This window comes from Babylonia areolata, chromosome 12 (assembly GCF_041734735.1).
Source record: "Babylonia areolata isolate BAREFJ2019XMU chromosome 12, ASM4173473v1, whole genome shotgun sequence".
Lineage (NCBI taxonomy): Eukaryota > Metazoa > Mollusca > Gastropoda > Neogastropoda > Buccinidae > Babylonia > Babylonia areolata.
Genome location: NC_134887.1, coordinates 41088771 through 41113102, shown reverse-complemented (window position 1 = coordinate 41113102; position 24332 = coordinate 41088771). Strand labels below are relative to the sequence as shown.

The 24332-nt window shown below is 46.9% G+C and overlaps 1 protein-coding gene across 1 annotated transcript; it reads left to right on the top strand.

Annotated features, from left to right (window-relative positions):
- Window positions 1-180: 180 nt before the first annotated feature.
- LOC143288625 (ubiquitin carboxyl-terminal hydrolase 30-like) lies at window positions 181-12124 on the top strand. The gene is made up of 9 exons (XM_076597280.1): window positions 181-568; window positions 1647-1808; window positions 3552-3655; window positions 5116-5214; window positions 6084-6287; window positions 7242-7388; window positions 8436-8626; window positions 10018-10201; window positions 11796-12124. Exons 1-9 carry the CDS (start codon window positions 469-471, stop codon window positions 12030-12032), a joined length of 1428 nt encoding a protein of 475 aa, XP_076453395.1. The 5' UTR covers window positions 181-468; the 3' UTR covers window positions 12033-12124.
- The last annotated feature ends 12208 nt before the right edge of the window (window positions 12125-24332 follow it).

Here is a 24332-nt window from a genome sequence, read left to right as displayed (position 1 = left end):
GCCGGTACAAAATATAATTTTAAAATGTTTTATTTTACAAGGAACGTTTGAATTATATTATCAAGAAAATTCAGCATGCCTTAAGAACGAACATTCTAGAATATGAGTGGAATATGCGAACTGAACTGAAGCTGGTATAAATACTTTTAAGAACCTCATAGATAAACAGGAGTTATTGACAAAAACGAAATACGACTTTGATGGATAAAATGACTGAGCTAGTCAATGACCTGACCAACAACAAAAAGGAGTAAAATCTGTATGGGCATAAAAAGCCAAAAATGGCTAAGTTGTATATATTACAACGCCCCAAATCCTGATTCTGATCCTGTTTAGTATGTTCATCTAAATTTCGTTAATCAGTCGAACGTCAGACCACCTCGAGAATGGCTGTCAGAGCAACTGTGTGAAATCTGTTATTTGTGATCAACTAGTTTCTGTCATCTATTGTTGCAGTATATTGTGAATATGGCGAATAACCACTGGACATTCATCGGTGGTGCGACAGCGGTGGTTCTTGCCGCTGCATACGTCTTTTGGGGACCGTCTAAACCCAAGAAACGAAAAGGTCAGTAACCGACGAACAAACTCTTAGGCTGATGCAGTGTGCTACGTGACTCAGAGCATACACACTGATGAGTGAAAGAACTCCGATTATGATATTAATATATATATATTAAGAGTCCGGGCATTGATTTGGTAAAATACGCGGTGTTAATGAGAAAGGGGAAGGACAATTTTCGTTTGCGTGTCTTCTGTTGGACCAAAAAGGTTTAGAGTGACTATTTATTGTGGAATGCCACCACTGCTGCGTTCTGCCACCAAGTCTGATGCTATGGACTGCTATACCAGAACTATGACTCTTTCATGATATATTTCAAGTACTTAATATGATTTAATAATTATTTGATATAGAAATAAATTACATTAACAAGTTGAAAGTGCATGTTCACTCAACAAAAAGGGTAGATTGTGGGTTTTATCATTGTGATTCAGCCACAGTGAGTGATGAAATTTTGCAGCACCTTTCCCTGATGCAGCATTTCCATTCCAAGTTTCCTCGCTTCACTCCTTTTTGTTACGAGAGTGAGAATTGTGTTGTATCAGAGGTTAGTAATTGAGATAACTTTAAGTTTAATAAATGATAATATTTTCACTTTCTTTAGTATTCACATCAGTTAATTAAATTATATGCACTGTTTCGCATGCATGCTTGTACATGCACACACACACACACACATAGTGACACACACACACACACACACACACACACAGTCCTTCCACTGCCACATTTGCCTGAGCCACCCCCATTCATTTCATGCAGACTAGAAGACTGCCACTAAGTTAATGTGTGAGGGCTAGTTGACCCCTCATTCTCACTCTTTCATTCTCACTTTCCAGTTTCATCTGCCAGGGATCATTTAGCCCCAGGTTTTTCACACCAATCTAAAGTTTTGCTGATGAACTTAGGCTGAAGACCACAGAAATAATAGTGATAATATGATGCGCTACATATTTTAAAGCATCTGTTAGTATGCAGGGTTGCCAGGTCTTCTGAACTTGGGCTGGCAACCATAGTAAAATTGAATTGATGTACTATGTTTTTATTATATATTATACATTATGTTAATTCTTCTAATGTGCAGGCTTCCCAGGTCTGTTCAACCTGGGCAACTCGTGTTACCTGAACGTGATACTGCAGTCGTGGGCTGCCTGTCCATCCTTGCTGCGCTGGCTGGGGGCACGATGCACCTCCCACCTCCAGGCTTCAGGCTCCCTCACTGCTGCCATGCTGAGGGTCCTTAAAGGTAAACTGCCCTGTCCCTGTCCTTGTCCACAACCACGTCCTTAGATTTAAAAGTAGTGTCCACCTTCGTTGATAATGTGTATGTTTCCTGGTCCATTCTAAACAAATGTCAGTGTCAACAGTGATGATGTGTATATTTTTTGCTCAGTTCTGTATGTTGTACGGTCAGCTCTGAACAATGTGTCAGTGATAATGTGTATGTTGTGTAGTCCGTTCTGAAGAATGTGTCAGTGATAGTGTGTATGTTGTGTGGTCAGTTCTGAACAGTATGTCAGTAATGATGTGTGTGTTGTGTGGTCAGTTCTGAACAGTATATCAGTAATGATGTGTTTGTTGTGTGGTCAGTTCTGAACAGTATGTCAGTAATGATGTGTGTGTTGTGTGGTCAGTTCTGAACAGTATATCAGTAATGATGTGTTTGTTGTGTGGTCAGTTCTGAACAGTATGTCAGTAATGATGTGTTTGCTGTATGGTCAGTTCTGAACAACATGTCAGTAATGATGTGTTTGTTGTGTGATCAGTTCTGAACAGTATGTCAATAATGACGTGTTTGTTTTGTGGTCAGTTCTGAAGAAAGTGTCAGTGATGATGTGTGTGTTGTGTGGTCAGTTCTGAACAGTATGTCAGTAATGATGTGTTTGTTTTGTGGTCAGTTCTGAAGAAAGTGTCAGTGATGATGTGTATGTTGTGTGGTCAGTTCTGAACAGTATGTCAGTAATGATGTGTTTGTTTTGTGGTCAGTTCTGAACAACATGTCAGTGATGATGTGTATGTTGTGTGGTCAGTTGTGAACAGCATGTCAGTAGTGATGTGTTTGTTTTGTGGTCAGTTCTGAAGAAAGTGTCAGTGATGATGTGTATGTCGGGTGCTCATTTCTGAACAATATGTCAGTGATGTTGTGTGGTCAGTTCTGAACAGTGCGTTGGTGATGATGTGTATGTTGTGTGATCAGTTAGGAATAACGTGTCGGTGATGATGTGTATGTTGTGTGATCAGTCAGGAATAACGTGTCGGTGATGATGTGTATGTTTTGTGTTCAGCTCAGAACAGCTTGTTGATGATGATGCGTATGTTGTGTGGTCAGTTCTGAACATTGTGTCGGTGATGATGTGTGTGTTGTGTGGTCAGTTCTGAACATTGTGTCGGTGATGATGTGTATGTTGTGTGATCAGTTATGAATAACGTGTCGGTGATGATGTGTATGTTGTGTGTTCAGTTCTGAACATTGTGTCGGTGATGATGTGTGTGTTGTGTGGTCAGTTCTGAACATTGTGTCGGTGATGATGTGTGTGTTGTGTGGTCAGTTCTGAACATTGTGTCGGTGATGATGTGTGTGTTGTGTGGTCAGTTCTGAACATTGTGTCAGTGATGATGTGTGTGTTGTGTGTTCAGTTCTGAACATTGTGTCGGTGATGATGTGTGTGTTGTGTGGTCAGTTCTGAACATTGTGTCGGTGATGATGTGCATGTTGTGTGGTCAGTTATGAATAGCGTGTCGGTGATGATGTGTATGTTGTGTGTTCAGTTCTGAACATTGTGTCGGTGATGATGTGTGTGTTGTGTGTTCAGTTCTGAACATTGTGTCGGTGATGATGTGTGTGTTGTGTGTTCAGTTCTGAACATTGTGTCGGTGATGATGTGTGTATTGTGTGGTCAGTTCTGAACATTGTGTCGGTGATGATGTGTGTGTTGTGTGTTCAGTTCTGAACATTGTGTCGGTGATGATGTGTATGTTGTGTGCTCAGTTCTGAACAACGTGTCAGAAGAACCGGTCCCAGACGTGCACTGCCCTGATGAAGTACTGAACGTCATGGACAGGAAGGGATGGTTCATCTCCCCTGGACAGCAGGTCAGTCCCCCTACTCTCTCTCTCTCTCTCTCCCCCCCCCTCTCCCCCTTTCCCTCCCTCCCTCCTCCCTTTCCAACCTTCTGTCCCTTGAGCTTACAACACACTCAGTAACTGTGACAGGCACAGGGCTTTTCTTGTGTGTGGGGGTGAATCAGAATCAGAATAATATTCAATTTATTTGTCATGAAAACCATAAATGAAAGCTTTATAACACAACAATAAAGGGTTTAAAAAAATAATAAAAAAAGAAAAAAGAAAGAAAGAAAGAAAAAAAAACCGAACTAAACTGATATGTCTTTTCAACTAGTCCCTTTGATTGTGGAACTTCGGTGATGAAATATCACCCATCTCACTCTAGGTCGACGCTAGGAAGCATGGAGTCATTTACGTTTGTGTCTGTGTCTGTGTATGAATAATAGATACTGATAAAATAACATGTAAGTTTGTATCAGTTGAATTAGGTACTGAGTAAGGTACATATTCTGGGACAGTGATTATGAGGGAATTAATGGGAGAGGGAGACATGTTTTTTTTTCTCCTTTAGTTTTGAAGGTGTGGGTGAATTGTCTAATATTCTGTCAGTGGTTGTCTTCTGGGACAGTAGCACAATACCTCTTCGGATATCAGCAATATATCTTGTATGCAACCAAAGACAAAAGAAAAAAAAAAGAAAAGATGAAAATGAAAAAGGAAAAAACCATACAGACAAACAAACAAAAATGCCAATGAAATACACAGTTGTACCAATAATACACACTTGAAGAAAGCCGTTATTTCAGTTTGGAGGCAGACCTTGATGTTGTCCTTGATATTTCTCTCGGAATTATATCTGTTATTAGTATGCTTTGTACACAGTATTGTACTATATTTTGTGTTAGCAGATTTCTCTGTGTGAAATTTGGGCTGCTCTTCCAAGAGAGGGTGTTGCCACAAAGCAGTGCCACCCTTTTTTTTTTTTTTTTTTTTTTGTTGTTGATATTACTAAATAGAAAAAAGACATTAAAATCAAGAAAGAAAGAAAGAAAGAAGGGAAAAGACACAATGAGAACAAGGCAGCAAGCCAAGTGGTGGACAATTGCTGACCATGTCTGGAGTGATGGCTGTGTGGAGGAGGCAAGATAATCTGAGTGCACAGGATCGAATCAGGACACCTGCCAGTGTTTCCTCCCCCTCCTCCTTGGGCAAGAAATCTCTCCTTTTTGGGAACCATCCCAACGCCGACTGTCCTAAAGCCCTCTTGGGTGAGAGAGTGGGTATGTGACTTGGGCAAGACAACTCTCCACTGTTCTAAAAAATCAGTCTCGCCCACGTAGTTGTGACAGCAGTTGCCTCCTCTGCTGTTCTGATGGACGGTCATAGCTGGACATGACTATCAAGGCCGTATTTGGTTGGACATGACTGTCATAGCAAAAGAATTGGAATAAAAGAAAATAAAGTAAAGTGTTGCCCTGTGTTGACAGGACTGCCATGAGCTGATGCAAGCCTTGTCAGCCACACTGGATGAGGAGACCACACCTGGCCCCAAGGTGCTGTCCCTCTTTGATGTCACCGCTCTGCAGGTTGGTTAGAACTCCTGTGCCCCTGCCTCCCTTCTCCTTTGTGTGTGTGTGTGTGTGTGTGTTTAGTGTGTGTGTATTTGTTTGTGTGTGTGTGTTTAGTGTGTGTGTATTTTTTTGTGTGTGTGTGTGATTTGTGTGTGTGTGGGTGTCTTGATTTTCGTCAAACCAGTATATCTTGTTTGTTTATTTTATCGAATTATTCGTTGATGACCTTTTGACTGCTGAACCACACAGGGTGAAATGAGATCAGTGTGGCACAAGGTCTGAAGTACAGTTACTTCTTTTTGTGCACTTGTCAGTGGTGAAACTCATTTTGCTGATAAAAACACAGTACTGCAGTCCCAAGAGGAGGAAGTTCAGATAAAGAAGGAATGGTGATTGAACATCCTGCCCCCTAACCTCAGTTTTATATCAAGTGAGGTGACAGCCCCTTCACTGAGACCTTACTCACCAGCAGCGGTCAAAGAGGTGGTTAACTCACTCAGTACGACCAGTCCTCTCTTCTCTACACAGACCCCTCGGATGTCCAGTGGGTGTCTGAATGACCCAACCTTTAGCTTCCGTCGTCAGAATTGTGGTATTCTTTGTCAACATTCACGTCTTCAGTATAAGAGCCTTCCGCTTGCAATATTTTGATGATGGTAATTGGGGTGAAACGCTGTTAACGTCGTCTCTTTCGCCGTTCGTATGGAGAGAGTTAATCTTCTAGCGAGTTTGACAAGTTTTAATGCATTGGATGTTGTCCAACTCATCAACCTTTTTTTTTTGTTGTTGTCCTTTCACAGTGATGCAGTATAGTGAACAATGCATGATTTGTGTGTCGCCCCTCCCCCCCTCACCCCCCACCCCACGTCCTCCCACCTGTCCAGGACACCAAAGGCAGCCACGGATCTCAGGTGATGGCCAAGACACGCATCAGCAGCCACCTGCCGGTGCTGCCACGGAGACAGGAGTCGCCTCTTCACGGTCTGCTGGCCTCCCAGCTGCAGTGCCTGTCGTGTGGCCACCAGTGCCCGCTCAAGTATGACGTCTTCGACTGCCTCACCCTCACCATGCCCCACTGCTCCTTCATGGTGAGAGAGAGAGAGAGAGGAGGGGGTGGGGGGTGGGGGTGTGAGAGGAGGAGTTTTGGGGGTGGGGGGTCTGTGGGGCAGATACTTGTCTGTTGGTGAATGTCTCTCTTTGTGTTGTGTTGTATTATTATTGGTACTTAGTGCCTATCTTCGATCAGAGGCCAAACTCTGTAAACGCTTTCCAAACACTTGTCATTTGCATTATTAACAGGCGGCCGCCTACCTGGGCAGAGCCAACTGACAGCTACCTTTAGGCACTCAACATTAGTTTCCTCGTGTCATTGTATTGTATTCTGTTGTGTTGTACTGTGTTGTGATACTTTTTTTTTTTTATCACAACAGATTTCTCAGTGGTAAATTAGGACTGCTCTCGCAAGGAAGTGTGTGTGGCCTTAGTGCAGTGCCACCCTTTTTCTTTCACTCTCTCTCTCTCTCTCCTGTCTGCAAGCATATTTGTTATATGATCAAAACAGATTTTGCTGCAGAATTTTGTCAGGAACAACCAACCCTTTTGTTGCCATTGGTTCTTGAAATGTGTGCTACACTGTGTGACAGCACCTGACGGTAAGGGGGATTCTGTTTGGTAATGTCTTTCTCTGTGGGACAGGACTTTCCAGAATGGGGGATTCTGTCAGCTGTTGATGGACATCTGTAGAAAAACAGAATACTGAATTCAGCTCACTTTTGATCCCCTTGAAGTGTACACTCTGATATATTCTTTTTATGTTGAGGCATTTCATTTTCTTTTCAGGTATTTATAGTCAGAATGTTTTATTTGTCCAAGCCAAACAGATTTTAAAAATACATGTATATATATACTTTCAGTTTCCTCAAATGTATTGATTGTCTCAGAGAGCTTTTCAGGGGGTTTCTTATCTCCTTCTTTGTTAGTTGTGTTGTGACCGCATGACACCACCTATAATGAAGGGTTTTTCTTTCTGCATGGCCGAACAGAGCAAGTTGGACCTGGAGAGTTTGCTGGGGCGCTACGTCAGTCCAGAGGTCATCGACAGCGCCCACTGCGCAAACTGCAGCAGCAAACAGGCCGGCATCGGTGACAGCAACCGCTCTGTCCTCCAGCGAACGCTGACCATCGGAAAAGTGAGTTCTGCAGGGAGTGGTGGTTTGATTTGGGCAGAGACAGGACTGGGCAGTCAGTCCTCAGAGGGAACAAGATAGTTGATAGATTGGATCGTTGTGTGCATTACACTAGAATGTGTGTGCATGTAGGAGTGTGTGTGTGTGTGTGTGTTGCCTCCATGGTGGGTTAAACCGTAAAATGGTCATACACTTAAAATGTTACATATATGTATGAGTGTGTATGTGTGTGCATGTCTGAAATCTGATTGAATGACACAGGAAAAGAATGATGAGCACCCAGTGGCAGCCGCCACCATTAGTTGGCTCTCTACCCAGGTAGGCAGGCAGCCTGTTGTGCGAATGACCCTGAGTTTATAAAGCGCTTAGAGCTTGGTCTCTGACTGAGGATAGGGGCTGTATATAAGTATCCGTATCAATCAGTTCTTCGGAAAGGCACTTTCGTCTGATTTTCTTCACTCCACCCAGATATGAGTGGATTAGCGGACTTCAGTTGGGCAAGTTTAAAAAGAAGAGGGGGATTGGGTCTGGTGTTCCTATGCCGAACCCTGGACACAGTGGATTATTGAATTCACTGCCCCCTTTGGTTGTAAAGGTTGTGGGACCTTAAACCTAAATTTAATTACACATACTTAACCTTGACCCAACTAGTGCAGACTCCGGCAGAGGTCTGACATTCCTGTCCTGTGCAAACTACTATCCGCCTATGCTGAGAAAACGAAAGTACTACGGCCGATAACCTCCCGGAAGTAGGTAACCTCCCCTTTGTCCCGCAGGCTAGCGCCCTCTTTTTCCGGCAGCCATTATGACTCCTGTTCCTGTGCTCTTCATACGGCTAAGTTTTTTCGTATTTTCTGTCTGTCAAATTTTGTCTTCAACCAGGTTACGTAAAGGTTGTGGGACCTTAAACCTAAATAATATCTTATCCAAACAGGAAAGTCTTGAAAGGAGTTGCTGTGTGTTGACACATGCTTGCTGTGTGTGTGTGTGTGTGCTCACGTGCGTGTGTGTGTGTGTGTGCTCACGTGTGTGTGTGTGTGTGTGTTGCAGTTGCCGCAGTGCCTGTGCCTGCACCTGCAGCGGCTGCACATCACGCGGGAGGGCCTGGCGGTGAAGCGGCAGGAGCACGTGTCCTTCCCGGACACGCTGTGCATGGACCCCTTCATCTACAGCCAGGCCCGCTCCCGCGCCCAGCGCCTGTGTGGGGGCAAACAGCTGCACCACCACGCCAACGCTCACAGGTCTGTGTGTGTAGTGTGTGGGTGTTTGTGGTGGGAAGGGGGGGGTTGTGAGTGTGTGTGTGGGTGTTCAGTGTGTGTGTGTAGTGTGTGTGTGTGTTTAGTGTGGGTGTTTGTGTTTTCTGTATGTAGTGTGAGAGTGTAGTGTGTGTGTGTGTTTAGTGCGTGTGTGTGTGTTTTCTGTATATAGTGTGTAGTGTGAGTGTGTAGTGTGTGTTGAGTGAGTGTGTGTGTGTCGTGTGTGTGTGCATGTGTGCGTGTTTGCATATATGTGTGTTCTGTGCACAGTGTTAAGTAGAAAACGTGGGTGAGGTGGCCAAGCGGTTAGAGTGCTGGATTCTGACCCCAGTTTGCTGAGTTTGATCCCCCGGGTTTGGAGCACCTGGTGGGTTAAGGTTGGACAGTTTTCACATCTCCCAGATCCAACATATACACACAGACTTGCTTGTGCCCTGAACCCCCTTTGTGTGTATGTGCATGCACGACATCAAATATCCACGTTAAACATCCTGCAGTTCATGTCAGCGTCCAGTGGGCTATGGAAACAATCACAAACCCAGCATGCACACCCAGGACCTCAAAAACGGAGTATGGCTGCCTACATGGTGGGGTAAAAAAAAAGGTCATACACAAAAATGCCCACTTGTACAATGAGTGAACGTGGGAGTTGCAGCCCACAAACGAAGAAGTAGAATGTGTGATTAGCATCATATGTGTACATACCATGTTCAGGAAAGTATTTAGTGTTACTATGTGCATACCATGTTTGGTAGTATATGTGTATCTAGTGTCAAGTACATACCATGTTGGGAAGTGTGTGTAGTTTGTGTCATATGTGTGTTTCATGTTGGGTAGTGCATGTACTGAATGTCACATTTAGTTAGTGTTGTATGTGTGTACCATGTTGGGTAGTGTGTGCACTGAATGTCACATTTAGTGAGTGTCATATGTGTGTACCATGTTGGGTAGTGTGTGCACTGAATGTCACATTTAGTGAGTGTCATATGTGTGTACCATGTTGGGTAGTGTGTGCACTGAATGTCACATTTAGTGAGTGTCATATGTGTGTTTCATGTTGGGTAGTGCATGTACTGAATGTCACATTTAGTTAGTGTTGTATGTGTGTACCATGTTGGGTAGTGTGTGCACCGAATGTCACATTTAGTGAGTGTCATATGTGTGTACCATGTTGGGTAGTGTGTGCACCGAATGTCACATTTAGTGAGTGTCATATGTGTGTACCATGTTGGGTAGTGTATGCACTGAATGTCACATTTAGTGAGTGTCATATGTGTGTACCACGTTGGGTAGTGTGTGTGTACTTTGTGTCCTGCGTGTGTACCATGTTGAGCAGCGTGTTCTTAAGTGTGATGTTTGCCACATTGTGTGGTCAGGTCCAGCGCCCCAGTGAACCTCCTGAGGGCTCTGAACTACGACGCCTGCACCTCTCGCAATGGGCTCTTCCTCAGGCCCCCCTCCCCCCTCGTCCTGCCTCCCTCCTTGGCAGACGTCAATCACAATGGCCCCGCCTCCCTGCCAGATGTCAATCATAATGGCGGTGACTTCTTCAAAGCAAAGGTGGGGTGTGAGAGTGGTGGACGTTGAAAGTGTGAAACTGGTGCTCTGTCGCATGGATGTGTATCATATAAATCTCACAGAGAACTGGGTGACACATTATGGGCGGCCCGCTTCATTTGGAGGAACAAAGCAGCCCTGTCCGTGGGCAGACTGCTGTGATCATGGCCGGAGTGGGACTCAGCTCCCTCTTGCTCATGTTCTCATTAGTTATTCTTTTTGGCAGTTGTTTTGATTTGTGTCGGGGTACTTCCAAAAGTTTCCTTTGTGTGTGTGTGTGTAAAATAACTGCTGTCTCAGCTGAGAACTTGTCATTCATCTACATTGACAGTCATCATTTTTTTAGAGCACCATGTATTTTTTGATGAAGCATACCAATTTAAACACCTTTTTAAGAGGGTTTTTTTTCAACTTTGCATTTGTTTTTTCTGCCCCATTCATTCATTAAATTGTCATTCACACCTTTTGAACTTGGATCAAGCCATACACTGTAACGCTACCTCTGAAATTGAGGAAAACAACATACTGAAACTGAAAGAAGAATGCGGTGGGGTATGATGTGGTGTGGCATGGCTCATTCATTCATAAAATTGTCATTGACACCTTTTGAACATAGATCAACCCATGCACTATGACGCTACCTTTGGAATTGAGAGAAAAACAAAGTGCTGCTGAAACATGAATGTGGTGTAGTATGGCGTGGTGTGGTGTGGCGAGGTGTGGTATGGCATGGTGTGGTGCTGTGTGGCTCATTCATTCATTAAATTGTCGTTCACACTTTATGAACATGGATCAGCATGTACGCTATGACGCTACCTTTGAAATTGAAAAAAACAAAGTGAAACTGAAACTGAAACTTGGGAGTGATGTGTGGTGTGGTGTGGTGTAGTGTTGTGTGTCATGGCGTGGCGTGGTGTGGTGTGGCGTGGTGTAGCATAGTGTGGCGTGGTGTGATGTGGTGTTGTGTGTCATGGCGTGGCTTGATGTGGTGTGGTGTGGCATGGTGTGGTGTGGCGTGGTGTTGTGTGTCATGGCGTGGCTTGACATGGTGTGGTGTGGCGTGGTGTGTGGCGTGGCATAGTGTTGTGTGTCATGGTGTGGCTTGATGTGGTTGGTGTGGTGTGTGGCGTGGCGTAGTGTTGTGTGTCATGGTGTGGCTTGATGTGGTGAGGCATGGTGTGGTGTGGTGTGGTATGGTGTGGCGTGGTGTGGTGTGGTGTGGTGTGGCGTGGTGTGTGGCGTGGCGTAGTGTTGTTTGTCATGGTGTGGCTTGATGTGGTGTGGTATGGTGTGGTGTGGTGTGTGGCGTGGCGTAGTGTGGTGTGTCATGGCGTGGCTTGACGTGGTGTGTGACGTGGCGTAGCGTGGTGTGTCATGGCGTGGCTTGACGTGGTGTGGTGTGATGTGGTGTGGTGTGACGTGGTGTGGTGTGGTGTGGTGTGTGGCGTGGCGTAGTGTGGTGTGTCATGGTGTGGCGTGGCGTGGCGTGGTGTGGCGTAGTGTGGTGTGTCATGGCGTGGCGTGGCGTGGCGTGGTGTGCCGTAGTGTTGCGTGTCATGGCATGGCTTGACATAGTGTGTTCTCTGCCTCTTTTCAGGGTGAGGCAGGGGCCGGTCAGCACCGGTACCAGCTGACGGCAGTCATCTCCCACCTGGGGGACGTGGAGGCGGGCCACTTTGTCACCTACCGCCGGGGACCCCTGCAGCCCAGCACGGAGCAGGAGCAGCGTCTGGCCGACACCTGGTGGTTCGCCTCCGACACCTGCGTGGAGAGGGTGTCCCTGGCCCAGGTGCTGGCCTCTCAGGCCTACATGCTCTTCTACGAGAAAGTTTGAGAGACTTGGTAGAGTTAGTTTTTTTTCCTCTCCTGTGGTTGTTGTGTTTGTGTAGGGTCACTTTGGAGGGCAAGGGGTTTGGGGGGGATAGGGAGGGTTTTGGGTGGGAGGGGGAGTTTTGGTTGTGGGGGTGGGTCTGGTGTTATTTTTTTCTGTTGCTCTTCCTGTGAATGTGTGTTGCAATGTGTATGTGCATGTTCAAGTGTGATTTTAGCCATTTTGTGTGATCAGCCTGCCAGTGCGTACATGTGTGTACGAGTGTGTGTTTAGTATACGTGTGTGTGTGTGTTTAGTATACATGTGTGAGTATGTTTAGTATACATGTGTGTGTGTGTGTTTAGCATACATGTGTGTGTGTGAGTATGTGTGTGTGTCCTGAAAAAACCCGGTCAGGCCATGTGTGAGAGGGGAGAGGGAGGAGGAGAAGGTAAAGGAAGGCAGTGTCCTCCAATGGAGGTGGTGGTCGTGGGATGGGAAACCCCCATTTCATCCTGTACTGGACCCGTCATGGCCTGGATGACCCAGACCCCAGAAGGGGCCTGTCCTCTGGTCCACCTCTGGACTGGTTGGTCGTCAGCAACCCCACCACTGTGTCGCTGACCAACACTGAATGACATCACCCTTGTGGGAGTCGCCCATTTTCTTGGCTGAATAGGTAACATTGAACAGGATACAGCGTACAGCACTGTCCCAGATGTGTCCATCCACGTTGGTGAGGGGCAGGGTTAAGGTAAGGCCACATGGGGGTGAGGGGGGCCGGGGTGGGGTAGAGGTTTGGCCACATGGTGGGGCGTGGGGTGGTTGGTTAAAGTGTGGTGAGGCTTATGCCTGTGCTTTGACAGCCCTGTGAGATAAACAGGAACTGCAGAAAGCCGTTCTGTACAAGTAAAATTCAGTTCCAAAGCAGAATGGAGACCGAACCTCTCGTCCCACCCCAGCTACTACAGTTTGTTTGAAGTGAATGTTGTTCATCAGGTCGAGGAGGGAGGTTACGAAGTGAAGAAGAGAAAGAAAGTGGTCCTGGGGAAGTTCACCAGGCTTGGGTCACACATCACACACACAGCAATGATGGACTGTCATGGTTGCTTGAAATCCTGCCCTTTTTTATTTTTTTTTTCTAAGTTGCATACTGCTATGAACAGTATTAGAGTGTGTGTGTGTGTGTGATGGGCTTTAGAAGTTGAATTGGAAGCCATCCTGGTGTGGTGTGGTGTGGCAGGAGTGGAGGTATAGGGAGGGAGGTGTGGTTCAGGGAGTCAGGGGGGAGTGAGTGGGGGGGCAGAGGGGGGGTGGGGGTGTTGGGGGGGGGGGGGGGGGGGCGTATGAAGCATGACCCAGCCTACAGGCTCACTGGTGTGATGCATTGAATGTTGAGCTGTGTGGGGACCACCAGCCTGTCTCTTCAACACCTGCACAAAGGGACATGATGGATTTGAGATCACTTCACGCACCCATTGAATGCTGCCCTATCGTCAGGGAGATGTATAACTGGTTGTGTCTTCACTTGTAGTGACTGTCGGGTTGGGGCTTGGTTGGGTGTGGGGGGTGTGGGTCCTGGGGCGACTTTGGCATGGGTACCATAGCTTGGTGAACCTGGTTTCTAAGCAAGGATCTTCACTAAGGTTCTTTTTTTTTTTTTTTTCTTAGCATCCCCGAATTAAACCCATATTTTAATTGGTTGGGCTGTATTAAACTACATGATTAGAATTTTTTATTTTTTTAAGCAAAGTAAAATGAATGTGAAATGGGGACAGGAATGAACGATTTGAATTTTTATTTCAATCTAATCAGATGAAACATACTTATTTGCATATGTATATATTATTATTTTTTTAAATATAATAAAAAGGTAAAGGATAAGATGCCTAAAAGATGACACCAGAATAATGTTTCTTCATTGTGAGGACTTTCATCTCCAAGTCTGTGGTTGTGTCAGAGTGAAAGGGATTGAGAGATGCATACATTTTTTGTTGTTGTTGTCGTTTTATCTTTTTTTGTGTGTTGAGAGACCTGGAAGTCTTTTCTGCCATTTCATGTGTATCCATGTGTTGAGAGGCACAGAAGTTTTTGCCTGCCATTTCATCTTTGTCCATGAATTTTGTTGGGCTACTGTTGTGTCCGTGTAGTGTATGTCATTGACAGTGTGTTGCTGTGGTGTGTCATGATTGTTCATGTACACATTGTTGTTCTTGTCCGTGTTCATTTACATATTGTCATGGTTGTACAGGTTTATCACTTTATGTACAGCTTGTCACGATTGTCCACATTGATCACTGTTTGTACACATTGTCAGGATTATCCATGTTCATCACTGTATGTACACATTGTCATGATGGTCCATGTTTATTGCTAATGTACACATTGTCATGATGGCCCATGTTTATCACTTTTGTACACATTGTCATGATGGTCCATGTTCATCACTTTATGTACACACTGCCTTGATTGTCCTTGTTCATCACTTTTATGTACACATCGTGATGATTGTGCATGTTTATCACTTTTTATTCACATTGTCATGATTGTCCATGTTTATCACTTTTTATTTACATTGTCATGATTGTCCATGTACACATGGTCATGATTGTTCATGTAAACCATCATGATTGTCCATGTTCACATTGCCATGATTCCATGTTCATTTAAACATTGTCATGATTGTCCGTGTTTTTGTACATTCTTGATAGTTCATGCACTGTGGTGACTTCCCTTGGTCTCTGGTTATGGTGTAACAGTGCAATGTTGTCGCTGCTTACAGTGTTGCTGCAGTGGTGTGAACTGTGGTGTTAGTATGATGATGGTCTGTAGTAACTGTATTGTCTGGCTCGTTCAAATTGTGCTGATTGTCAGTATTCATATTGTGCCAGCTGTCCATCTCTTTGTTATTATTGTGTGCTGTAATGCTGATGTGCTGTTGTAGGTGTCACACACATACACACCCACAATTTACTCACACACACACACGCATACATTTACACTCACACACAGACACACATTTACATACACACACACACTCTCTCGTATTTTGGAGGGAATTCTGTGCAAGAAGGAGCCCTCTTTTTTTTGGCTCTCTTTGTTTCTGCCTTTTCTATCTCTGTTTGGGTCTTTTGCCAAGTTCTGCCTCACAGGTCTGCTGAGGTACTATGGGTGGTGGTGGTGTTGAGTGGTGGCAGTTTTAGCGTTCAGTGTTGAGATTCAGCGTGTGCAGGACAAAAGTCCTGTCCTGAGCCTTTGTCTGTGGACCAGGGGCACACGCTGTGACACAGACTCCTGTGCTAGCAGGATGATTGTTATTCAGACATACAGACTGTGATTTTAAATATGTATGACACAAGACATCTATTTTAGACATGTATTACACAGACCCCATTTAATCACACATACTTAACCGTGACCCAACTAGCGCAGACTCCGGCAGGGGTCTGACATTCCTGTCCTGTGCAAACTACTATCCGCCTATGCGGAGAAAATGAGAGAACTACGGCCGATAACCTCCCGGAAGTAGGTAACGTCCCCTTTGTCCCCCTGGTTATCGCCCTCTTTTTCCGGCAGCCATCTCGACACCTGTACCTGTGCACTTCATACGGCTAAGTTTTTCGCATTTTCTACCTGTCTATCGATTCTTTGGCGTTTCTGTTTTGTGTCCGATTATGTCTTCAAACAGGTCGCACAATTATGTAGCCCGATTGGGAGATCGGGCTAAAATTAAGGCACGATCGCAATCGATTCGCGATCAGTCTGGGCCCTCTACCTCTGCCGCTCTCAGCAACGCCAACCCTACGCCACCCCCACTTCCTCCGCTACCTCCGGTCGACTCCAGACCACCACTACCCACTACGCCTCCTCCGGCGACTTCTACAGGTTTGCTTACCAATACACAGGTCAGTGGTGCCATTCACAATCCTTTTTTCGATTCGCGATCGGACTCGTCGCGATCCGCGATTTCTCGGCTCTGCCAGTCGGCAGTACCCGAGTCGACCTCCTCTATCCCTTTCCCCATGCCCTCAGTCTCAAGGGATTTTTGCACAAACCCTTTGGGGAAACAACGCAAGTCACTTGCTCTGGATCCGCACACTAGTCTGGGCCCTACGTGCGATGCGTCCGTGGTGGCGGCCGTGACATCGGATCACGAGCCCCCCACGCGGCATGCCTCGACCGTCTCGGATCCTTTGGCGACCGTGGCGTGTAGGGATGCCCTCCCATTGTGCAGGGAGGAAGGTGGACCACTAGGGGACACGCTTGCCCATACGCGTGCACCCCTCCCCTTGTCACGATTTTCCAATCCAAGGGAGGCAACTCCTGCTTCGGTCCCCTTATCGGTGACCGCCGCAGTTACTTCCCTTGCACCGTCACTGCCCCTTGCCTCCAGTGCAGGCGCGTGCACGGTTCCACCAAGCCATGCAGTGATGTCCACATCTGCCATTTCTCCAGCTGCTGCTGTTTCCCAGCCACAAACGGTCTCACAGCAAGCTGCTCAAACAAACAATCAGCAGCTCATTATCAGCTTGCTGCAGCAATTATGCTCCACTGTCCTTCCTGGTGCCACACCTTCTCCTGCTTCTGCTCCTTCTTCTAATGCAATACCACCACCCCCTGCCACCCACCAGCAGCTACCCTCCACTTCAGCAGGACACACTCAGAGCACCCAGGACAGCCACACTGACCACGTGCCCAGCACACAGCCTGATCCATCACCCTATGCCACTGAAGAGACTTTTTCTGATGGTGACACAGACTCAGAGGAACCACCTTCAGAAGAAAACCAGTTGGTTTCCCTGCAGGAAGCACTAGGACACCTAGCTTCCTACACTCCAGACAGGGTGGAGACAATTCATGCACCGGGCACGCCTCAATCCTGCGGTGCTATGGAAATCATGGGCATCCACAGATCCTCCAATGGCCCTCACTATGCCCTCACACAGTCGCCCATGGTACTTGATGCCCTGCATAGTACGCTGGCACGCATCAGGGGCCAACCCATCAGCGAGGTCCCCTCTGATTCTGTACCCGATTTCCCTGCAGCAATGGGTCGAGGCAAATTCTTAAAAACCCAACCCAGACCCACTTCAAAACCCCCACTGTTAGCTCCGGGTCCTATCCCGCAAAGGCCCCTGCCTCTTTCTCAGGAGGACCTACTACTACTCCCAAACAATTCGCAGGCCAATCGCTCAGTCACAGTGACAGACAGATTCTTGATGGACCTGGAAGAAGCTGCAAGGTTGTCCCTTGAATCAACTGCAGCCATAGACAACTTCCTGGCGGGCCTTGCCACAGCACTGATGGAAACGCCAGCTGACCCACCAGCCGGCCTTGACATCTCGGTCTTCTCTCCCTTCGTACAGCAGATCGCCCAGCTCCTTATGCGCTCTGCCAATATACAAGCGCAGGCCTACATGAACGTGATTTTGGCCAGGAGGGACGCTGTGCTCGACCACTCTCCATACGTGCGTTCTCTGCCAGAACATGCTTCCCTCAGAGCGCTTCCTCCCGCCGACGGTTCCCTTTTTGGTCAAGGCTTCCCCACTGCGGCCATCAAACGCCGCGCAGACTTGGGTAGGGACCTTGCCCTCGGCGCAGGCCCTCTCCGCACTCAGGCACACCCGCGGCATGCTCAACGGCATCAGCCCTACACCTTAAGGCGTAGCAACATTACCTCCTTCCGACCGCGCCCGCGCCAATCCACAACCTCAAACGCCAGAGCACAACCCAGGCCACAACCCAGGGGTCAGCCCAGACCGTACAGGCGCCAGCCGCACTCACTCCGCCCTCCACGCAGGCCAGCAACCAACTCCACTCCGGCCCACCCCCAATGACTTGCCCCCGCCCTTCACCCGCCACTCGCGCACCAACAGCCAGCAGGAAGCCTGTCCAGGCACATGCCAGCGTGGCTGTCTCTCCCAGCATGCGAGTGGGTCCTCCGGGTGATAGGGTCGGGGTTCCGCCTGCCTTGGCTCTCCTCCAAGGCACCTCTCACTCTCTCTCCTCCTCCCTTCCCCCCCCCTCAGGGCGACACAGCCTGCTCAGCCCTGCGGGACGAAATACTCTCTCTTCTCCACAAAGAGGCCATAGAAGAAGCTCCTCCTCTCTCCCCGGGCTTCTTCGGCCGCATTTTCGTCGTTCCCAAAACATCCGGCGGATGGCGGCCAGTCCTAGACCTTTCGCCCCTAAACAGATATCTCCAGCACAAATCATTCCGCATGGAATCACCTGCGTCAATCAGGGACTCCATCAGACAAGGCGACTGGGCAGTCTCCATAGACCTCACAGACGCTTACTTCCATGTCCTCGTTCACCCCAGGGACCGCAAGTGGCTCCGCTTCTCATGGGAAGGCAAGTCCTTCCAGTTCAGAGCCCTTCCATTCGGCCTGGCTCCAGCCCCGTGGGTCTTCACCAGAGTGGTCAGGGAACTATGTTTGGCCCTCAGGAGCAAGGGCATACGCCTGAGGGTCTACCTAGACGACTGGTTGATCCTCGCAGAGAGCAAGGCCCTCTGCCAGCATCACCTCAACCTCGTCAGGACCCAGTGCCAAGCACTGGGCTTTCTGATGAACACAGACAAATCGGAACTGGAGCCCTCTCAACAGTTCGAATTCCTGGGTATGGCGATCGATTCGGTATCAATGACCATACGTCCGGCCATGCCTCGCCTCCACAGGCTACACAGCCTCCTTTCTCATCTATCACAGGCAGCCTCGGCGTCAGCCAGGGAGCTTGCCTCTCTACTGGGCTTCATGGAGTCTCTTGCTGCACTGGTCCCCTTGGGCAGACTACACAAACGCCCATTTCAGCGCCACTTCCAGAACAGGTGGTCCCAGTCTTCTCAGACGTGGGACACCCAGATTCCTCTAGGCACATGGTTCTCACAGTCGACCCAGCGCTGGATGGACATGCAATGGCTCAACGCCGGGGTTCCCATCTCGAACCCAACTCCAGATGCAGAACTATACACAGATGCCTCCAACATGGGCTGGGGTGCCCACATGGAGAACCACACAGCGTCGGGGACTTGGTCCCCACAGCAGCAATCATGGCACATCAACAAACTGGAACTGGAGGCGGTCTCCCTTGCCCTCCAGCACTTCCTCCCCCACGTTTCGCGCAGGTCGATCTTGCTATGCACAGACAACACGACGGTAGCATGTTATCTGAACAAACAGGGGGGAGCTCACTCTCACCAGCTGTCCCTGCATGCGGAGACAGTCCTCCTCTGGTGTCAGGAGCACAACATCCACCTGACAGCACGACATGTCCCAGGCAAGCTCAACATTCTAGCAGATTACCTCAGCAGATCCCACACAGTGCTTCAGACGGAGTGGACCCTGTCACACTCAACACTTCAGCCGATCTGGGACCATTGGCACAAACCACATGTGGATCTCTTCGCCACAAGGTTCAACTTCCGCATCCCCACATACGTCTCCCCAGTCCCAGACCCGCAGGCCTGGGCCGTGGACGCCCTGTCGATCAGCTGGTCCAACCTTTCGGGGTACGCCTTCCCCCCACTGCCAATCATGGGAAAAGTCCTCAGAAAGGCAAGGCTGGAGAGTGCCGTCCTGATTCTCATCGCACCCCACTGGCCAGCACAGCGTGGTTGCATGACTTCTTTGGACCACCACTGTCCTCCCACTCCGCTATCAAAGGGCAGAGACTTAGTTCACCACGCCAGAATGTGCCCACGCGGGAAGAACAGAGGTTCTATCACTGCTAGTGCTATCGTGGGGCGGTTATGTTGTGTGCCTAGGGCGACTTGATGGACATAGCTGGAACCTGGGTTCAAGCAAGGATTCACTCAAGGTTCTTTCTTGCACCACGGAATTGGCTCCTTTATGGTGCTTATTAACTACTATAGTCTTTATAAGCCAAGACACATGAATGAAATGGGCCCAATCGAACATTCTCGCATTTTTATTTCATCTACAAGCATACTATTGCAGTAGTATCGTTAATATTTTCACTTTAAAGGTAATAAGGCGGACACCAATGTTTCTTCATGAGGACTCACCAAGCTGTTGGTTAGGTGAGGGGTTTCAGCAGACAGTACATCTCTGTTTGTTGGGTACTGTTTCTGGTAGACTAATCTTTTCTGCCATTTCTTCGTATCCATGTGTTGAGAGCACTCAAGTTTTTGCCTGCCACTTTCTCTTCTGTCCAGATTTGTTGTGAGTTGTGCCTGTAGTGATGTCATGACAGGTTGCTGTTGGTCAGATTATCTCACTTAGGTTTCTCCTGAAATTTTGTCAATACAGTATCACTTTCATTACACCTCTCCATTGTCCATTGAATCACTGCTTTTCCATTTCAGATTTCCATGTTCATGACGTATGTACTCGCACTGTCATGGGCCATGTAGCTAATGTACCGTCAAATGGCGCGTCCTTTGGACGTCAAGGACGCCTCTTCATCATAGTGAACCTGCCTGATCCTTGACATTTAGAAACTCGTGTTGATGGCATTTATCATTTTATCTCAAAGGTGCCATGTTTCATCACTGTTAGGTTTAACACTGTCGATTGTCCATGTCCATGCAGAGTCATGTAACGATCAGATTGTCCTTTCACATTGCCTGCCGCATTCAATAGCGGTATTGACATTCTTGATGTCAGCACTGGATAATCCTTGCACTTTATGGTTTAACAGAGAATTTTGTCGCACGCTACGGGCTGATGGTCTCAAGTAATGGATCGTTCGTGTGTGGTCTTTGTAAGCGGTATTGTCTGGCTCGTCAATAGGCTGATGCAACAGGCCCAGCCTCCACCTTTGGTCTATTTGTGTCTGGATCCGTGATGTTGTTGTAGTTACAAACAAAATTTTCTATCAAACTTACTTAAATACATTAACTTACCACAGACCCACATTTAATGACCCACCACCTCCGTCTTTTGAGGTTTCGTGCGAATGGAGGCCTTTTTGCCCCGTTCATAGGGCTTCATATCCTGTGGGGCAAGTCGGCTACTATGTCGTGAGGTTATGGCGTGTTTTTCATTTTACCGTTAGTGTTGAGATTAGTGTGACAGGACAAGTCCTGTCAGACCGCCTGCCGGGGTCCGCTGTGGCGCTCGGTAAGTATGTTATTTAAACGTAATTTTAGATAGAGAAAATTTCTATTTTAGACATGCATGAGTTACTGATGGATTTCAAACCTGTTTAAAACCATTTTGGATTATATGGCCACCAAATCAGAAATTGAGTAGAAAAAAAACCAAAAAAAACCCACTAGGAGAGTAATGTGACAATACCTGTTCTCCTCCACCCCCTCCTTCCTTAGGATGAAGTCACAGCATCAGCAAAGACAGTTTACTTTGAGGACTAAGGTGTACAAGTAATGGCCACGGCCTCTTCTTTTGTTGTGACCTATTGTCCACTGTAGGATGTGACAGTGATTCATGTACAGAATGACCACAGGGGACAAGGGTGGGGCTTATTCCTCTCAGGGTTCCTTTTGGGTATTGTTCCCCGTCACGTCATGCATTGGGTGGATTTGCTGCTTTGGGATGGGGGTAGGGAGGATGTTCGAAGGTCTTCTGTGAGAATGGTGGTGTACTTTTCTGTCGTTGTCAGTGAAGATTGTTCTCCTCATCAACAGGAACTGTTACCCAGTTTGCTGTCAGTGCAGCATAGACTAGAATAGATAGACTAGAATATGTCTTCATTGCCAAGTATACTGAGGTCACAAGGGGGGGCAGTGGGGGGCAGGGTAGTACGTAACAGGTAAGGAACATAAACCAAAAATAATATACAAGTACAGACACAGTGGATTTTGGACACATGTGAATATCAGTATAAAAACTTGTGCATGCACACTCACACACATTTGAACAGCATTGTCACTGAAAAGTTCTGTGGGTGACTGTGATGACGTGAGGGGTGGCCTACCATGTCTCCCACACTCTTGAGCCCCCTGACTCTCCTTGTATTTCTGTTTTTTTCCTGATCCGACATGGATTCTTCCAGGAGATTAGGGCCAGAGAGAAGTTGGTGACTGCTGGTGGGTGGTGACCTCACTGACAAGTGATTGCTGCCTTCATGTCCCATAGACATTTTTAAGGTGCAGAGTGAAATTCTCTAAGCAAATGGTAAAGGAAAAAGAAAAAAAAAACATATGGACAGTCTTCTGTTTCACAAAACACAAGCTAGACCTATGATCAATCACTAAATTTGAAAAAGCCATACATTTTTAAGGCGATGGGTTGAAAGTGGATATGGTGGCCACAAACATGGGAGGTTTTAGATATTCTTTATATTCATTGTTCTGTGCTTTGCACGGCGCAAGTCATTTTTGGTCAGAGCTGTTCCCCCTTGTGTTGTCACTTCTTAGTTTTCTTCCTGCCATCTTTGTCAGGGAGTCTTTTTTTTCTTCTTTTTTTGGGGGGGGTTCTCTTTTCCTCTGAGTAGTGTTTTTCCTTGGACTTTCTTTTCCAGCATTTTTTTGGGGGAGGTGGGGGTGGCGAGGGGTGGTCTTTTTTTTTTTCCCCCTCTTTGTCATGTCTTTCCTGGGATGTCTTTCCCATTGAGTCATGTCCAACAAGTTGTCAGAGTCGGTCTGATGCAGCTGTTCATTGTGTGGGCTTTTTACTACCACAGGTTGAAAAAGTGTGCTACTAGTCAGCTGATTTTGGAAACAGTGACATGTCCTCCACACAACTCATGCTTTGAACAATCGGTGTTAACTACGTATGTATGCATGATTTGTGCTAACCTGTTTGATATTGCCTGTGTGCTGTGAATGTTTGCCTGCCTGCCGTGTCGTCCTATTGATCTTGTTTTGTTGTAATGACTGTACAGTGCTGTTCGAATAAACATTGGTCTGCCGCTTTATCCCCCTCGTGTTTCCAATGGTGTGTGGGTGTGTGTGTGTGTGCCAGTCACAGTGATAGTGACAGGAAGTAGAGTGATGGCCTAGGAAGCTAGAGAATCTGAGCGCACTGGTTTGAATCATGGCTCAGCCGCCAATATTTTCTCCCCCTCCACTTGACCTCGAGTGGTGGTCTGGACACTAGTCATTTGGATGAGACGATAAACCAAGGTCCCGTGTGCAGCATGCACTAAGCGCACGTAGATGAACCCACAGCAACAAAAGGGTTGTTCCTGGCAAAATTCTGTAGGAAAATCCACTTCCATAGGAAAAACAAATAAAACTGCACGCAGGAAAACGAAAAAAAAAAAGGGTGGCGCTGTAGTATAGTAGCGACACGCTCTCCCTGGGGAGAGCAGCCCGAATTTCACTCAGAGAAATCTGTTGTGATAAAAAGAAATACAAATTCAAATACAAGATAGTAAAACGCTCTGAACAGACTTGAACAGATTTACAGATTTCAAAATGTACTTCAGGCACTCCCTTTTTTCTGTCTTGGGTGTTCTTCACATTACCATACACAAGAGGTCAATTACAGTCTCATGTATTTCAGTCTTTAGACTGGTATGTTTTGCTTGTTCCTGGACAAGATGATGATCTGTTGAAGTGTAGAACAGATGGAGCTTAATTCAAATAGATCCAGAGAATGAATGTATTTAACAATACACAAATAGATCCAGAGAATGAACGCATTTAACAATACACGAATTGATCCAGAGAATGAACGCATTTAACAATACACAAATTGATCCAGAGAATGAACGCATTTAACAATACACAAATTGATCCAGAGAATGAACGCATTCAACAATACACACTTGGGGTAATGTGTGAAAAGAAAGTTTATTGACAACCTAACCTGTATACTGTGGTTTTCACACACAAAAAGAGCAGCAACGTCTCTCATTCACAACTATACTTGAATATTAACTGGTAGTCATGCAAACACACAAGCCACATCTTCCATTCAGAGCACACACACAAAAAAAAGAACCCCCCAAAAACAGGTGACTTTTCAAATAGACCAGAGGGAAACAACAAACGCACTTTTTACACCTTGTCATGTACCACCCCACTCCACACACAATCAGATTCTCCTACAAAGTATCTAATCACACCCACCTGACATATATGTATCACCAACCCCCATTTCCACCCCTCCAGTACCACACACGGGCACACCGATACTCACACCAACACACACGATCAGATTCTCCCACAAAGTATTTAACCACAGCCACCTGACAGGTATTCTGTCCACAAAAGCCCCGTCTTCACCCCTCTCCAGCACTACACACACACACACACTCACACACACACACACACACTCTCACTCACACACACACACACACACACTCACTCACTCACACACACACACACACACACACTCTCCAACAATCACAACCACAGCCACCTGACATGCATCCCCTCCCCAAACCCCACCCCCA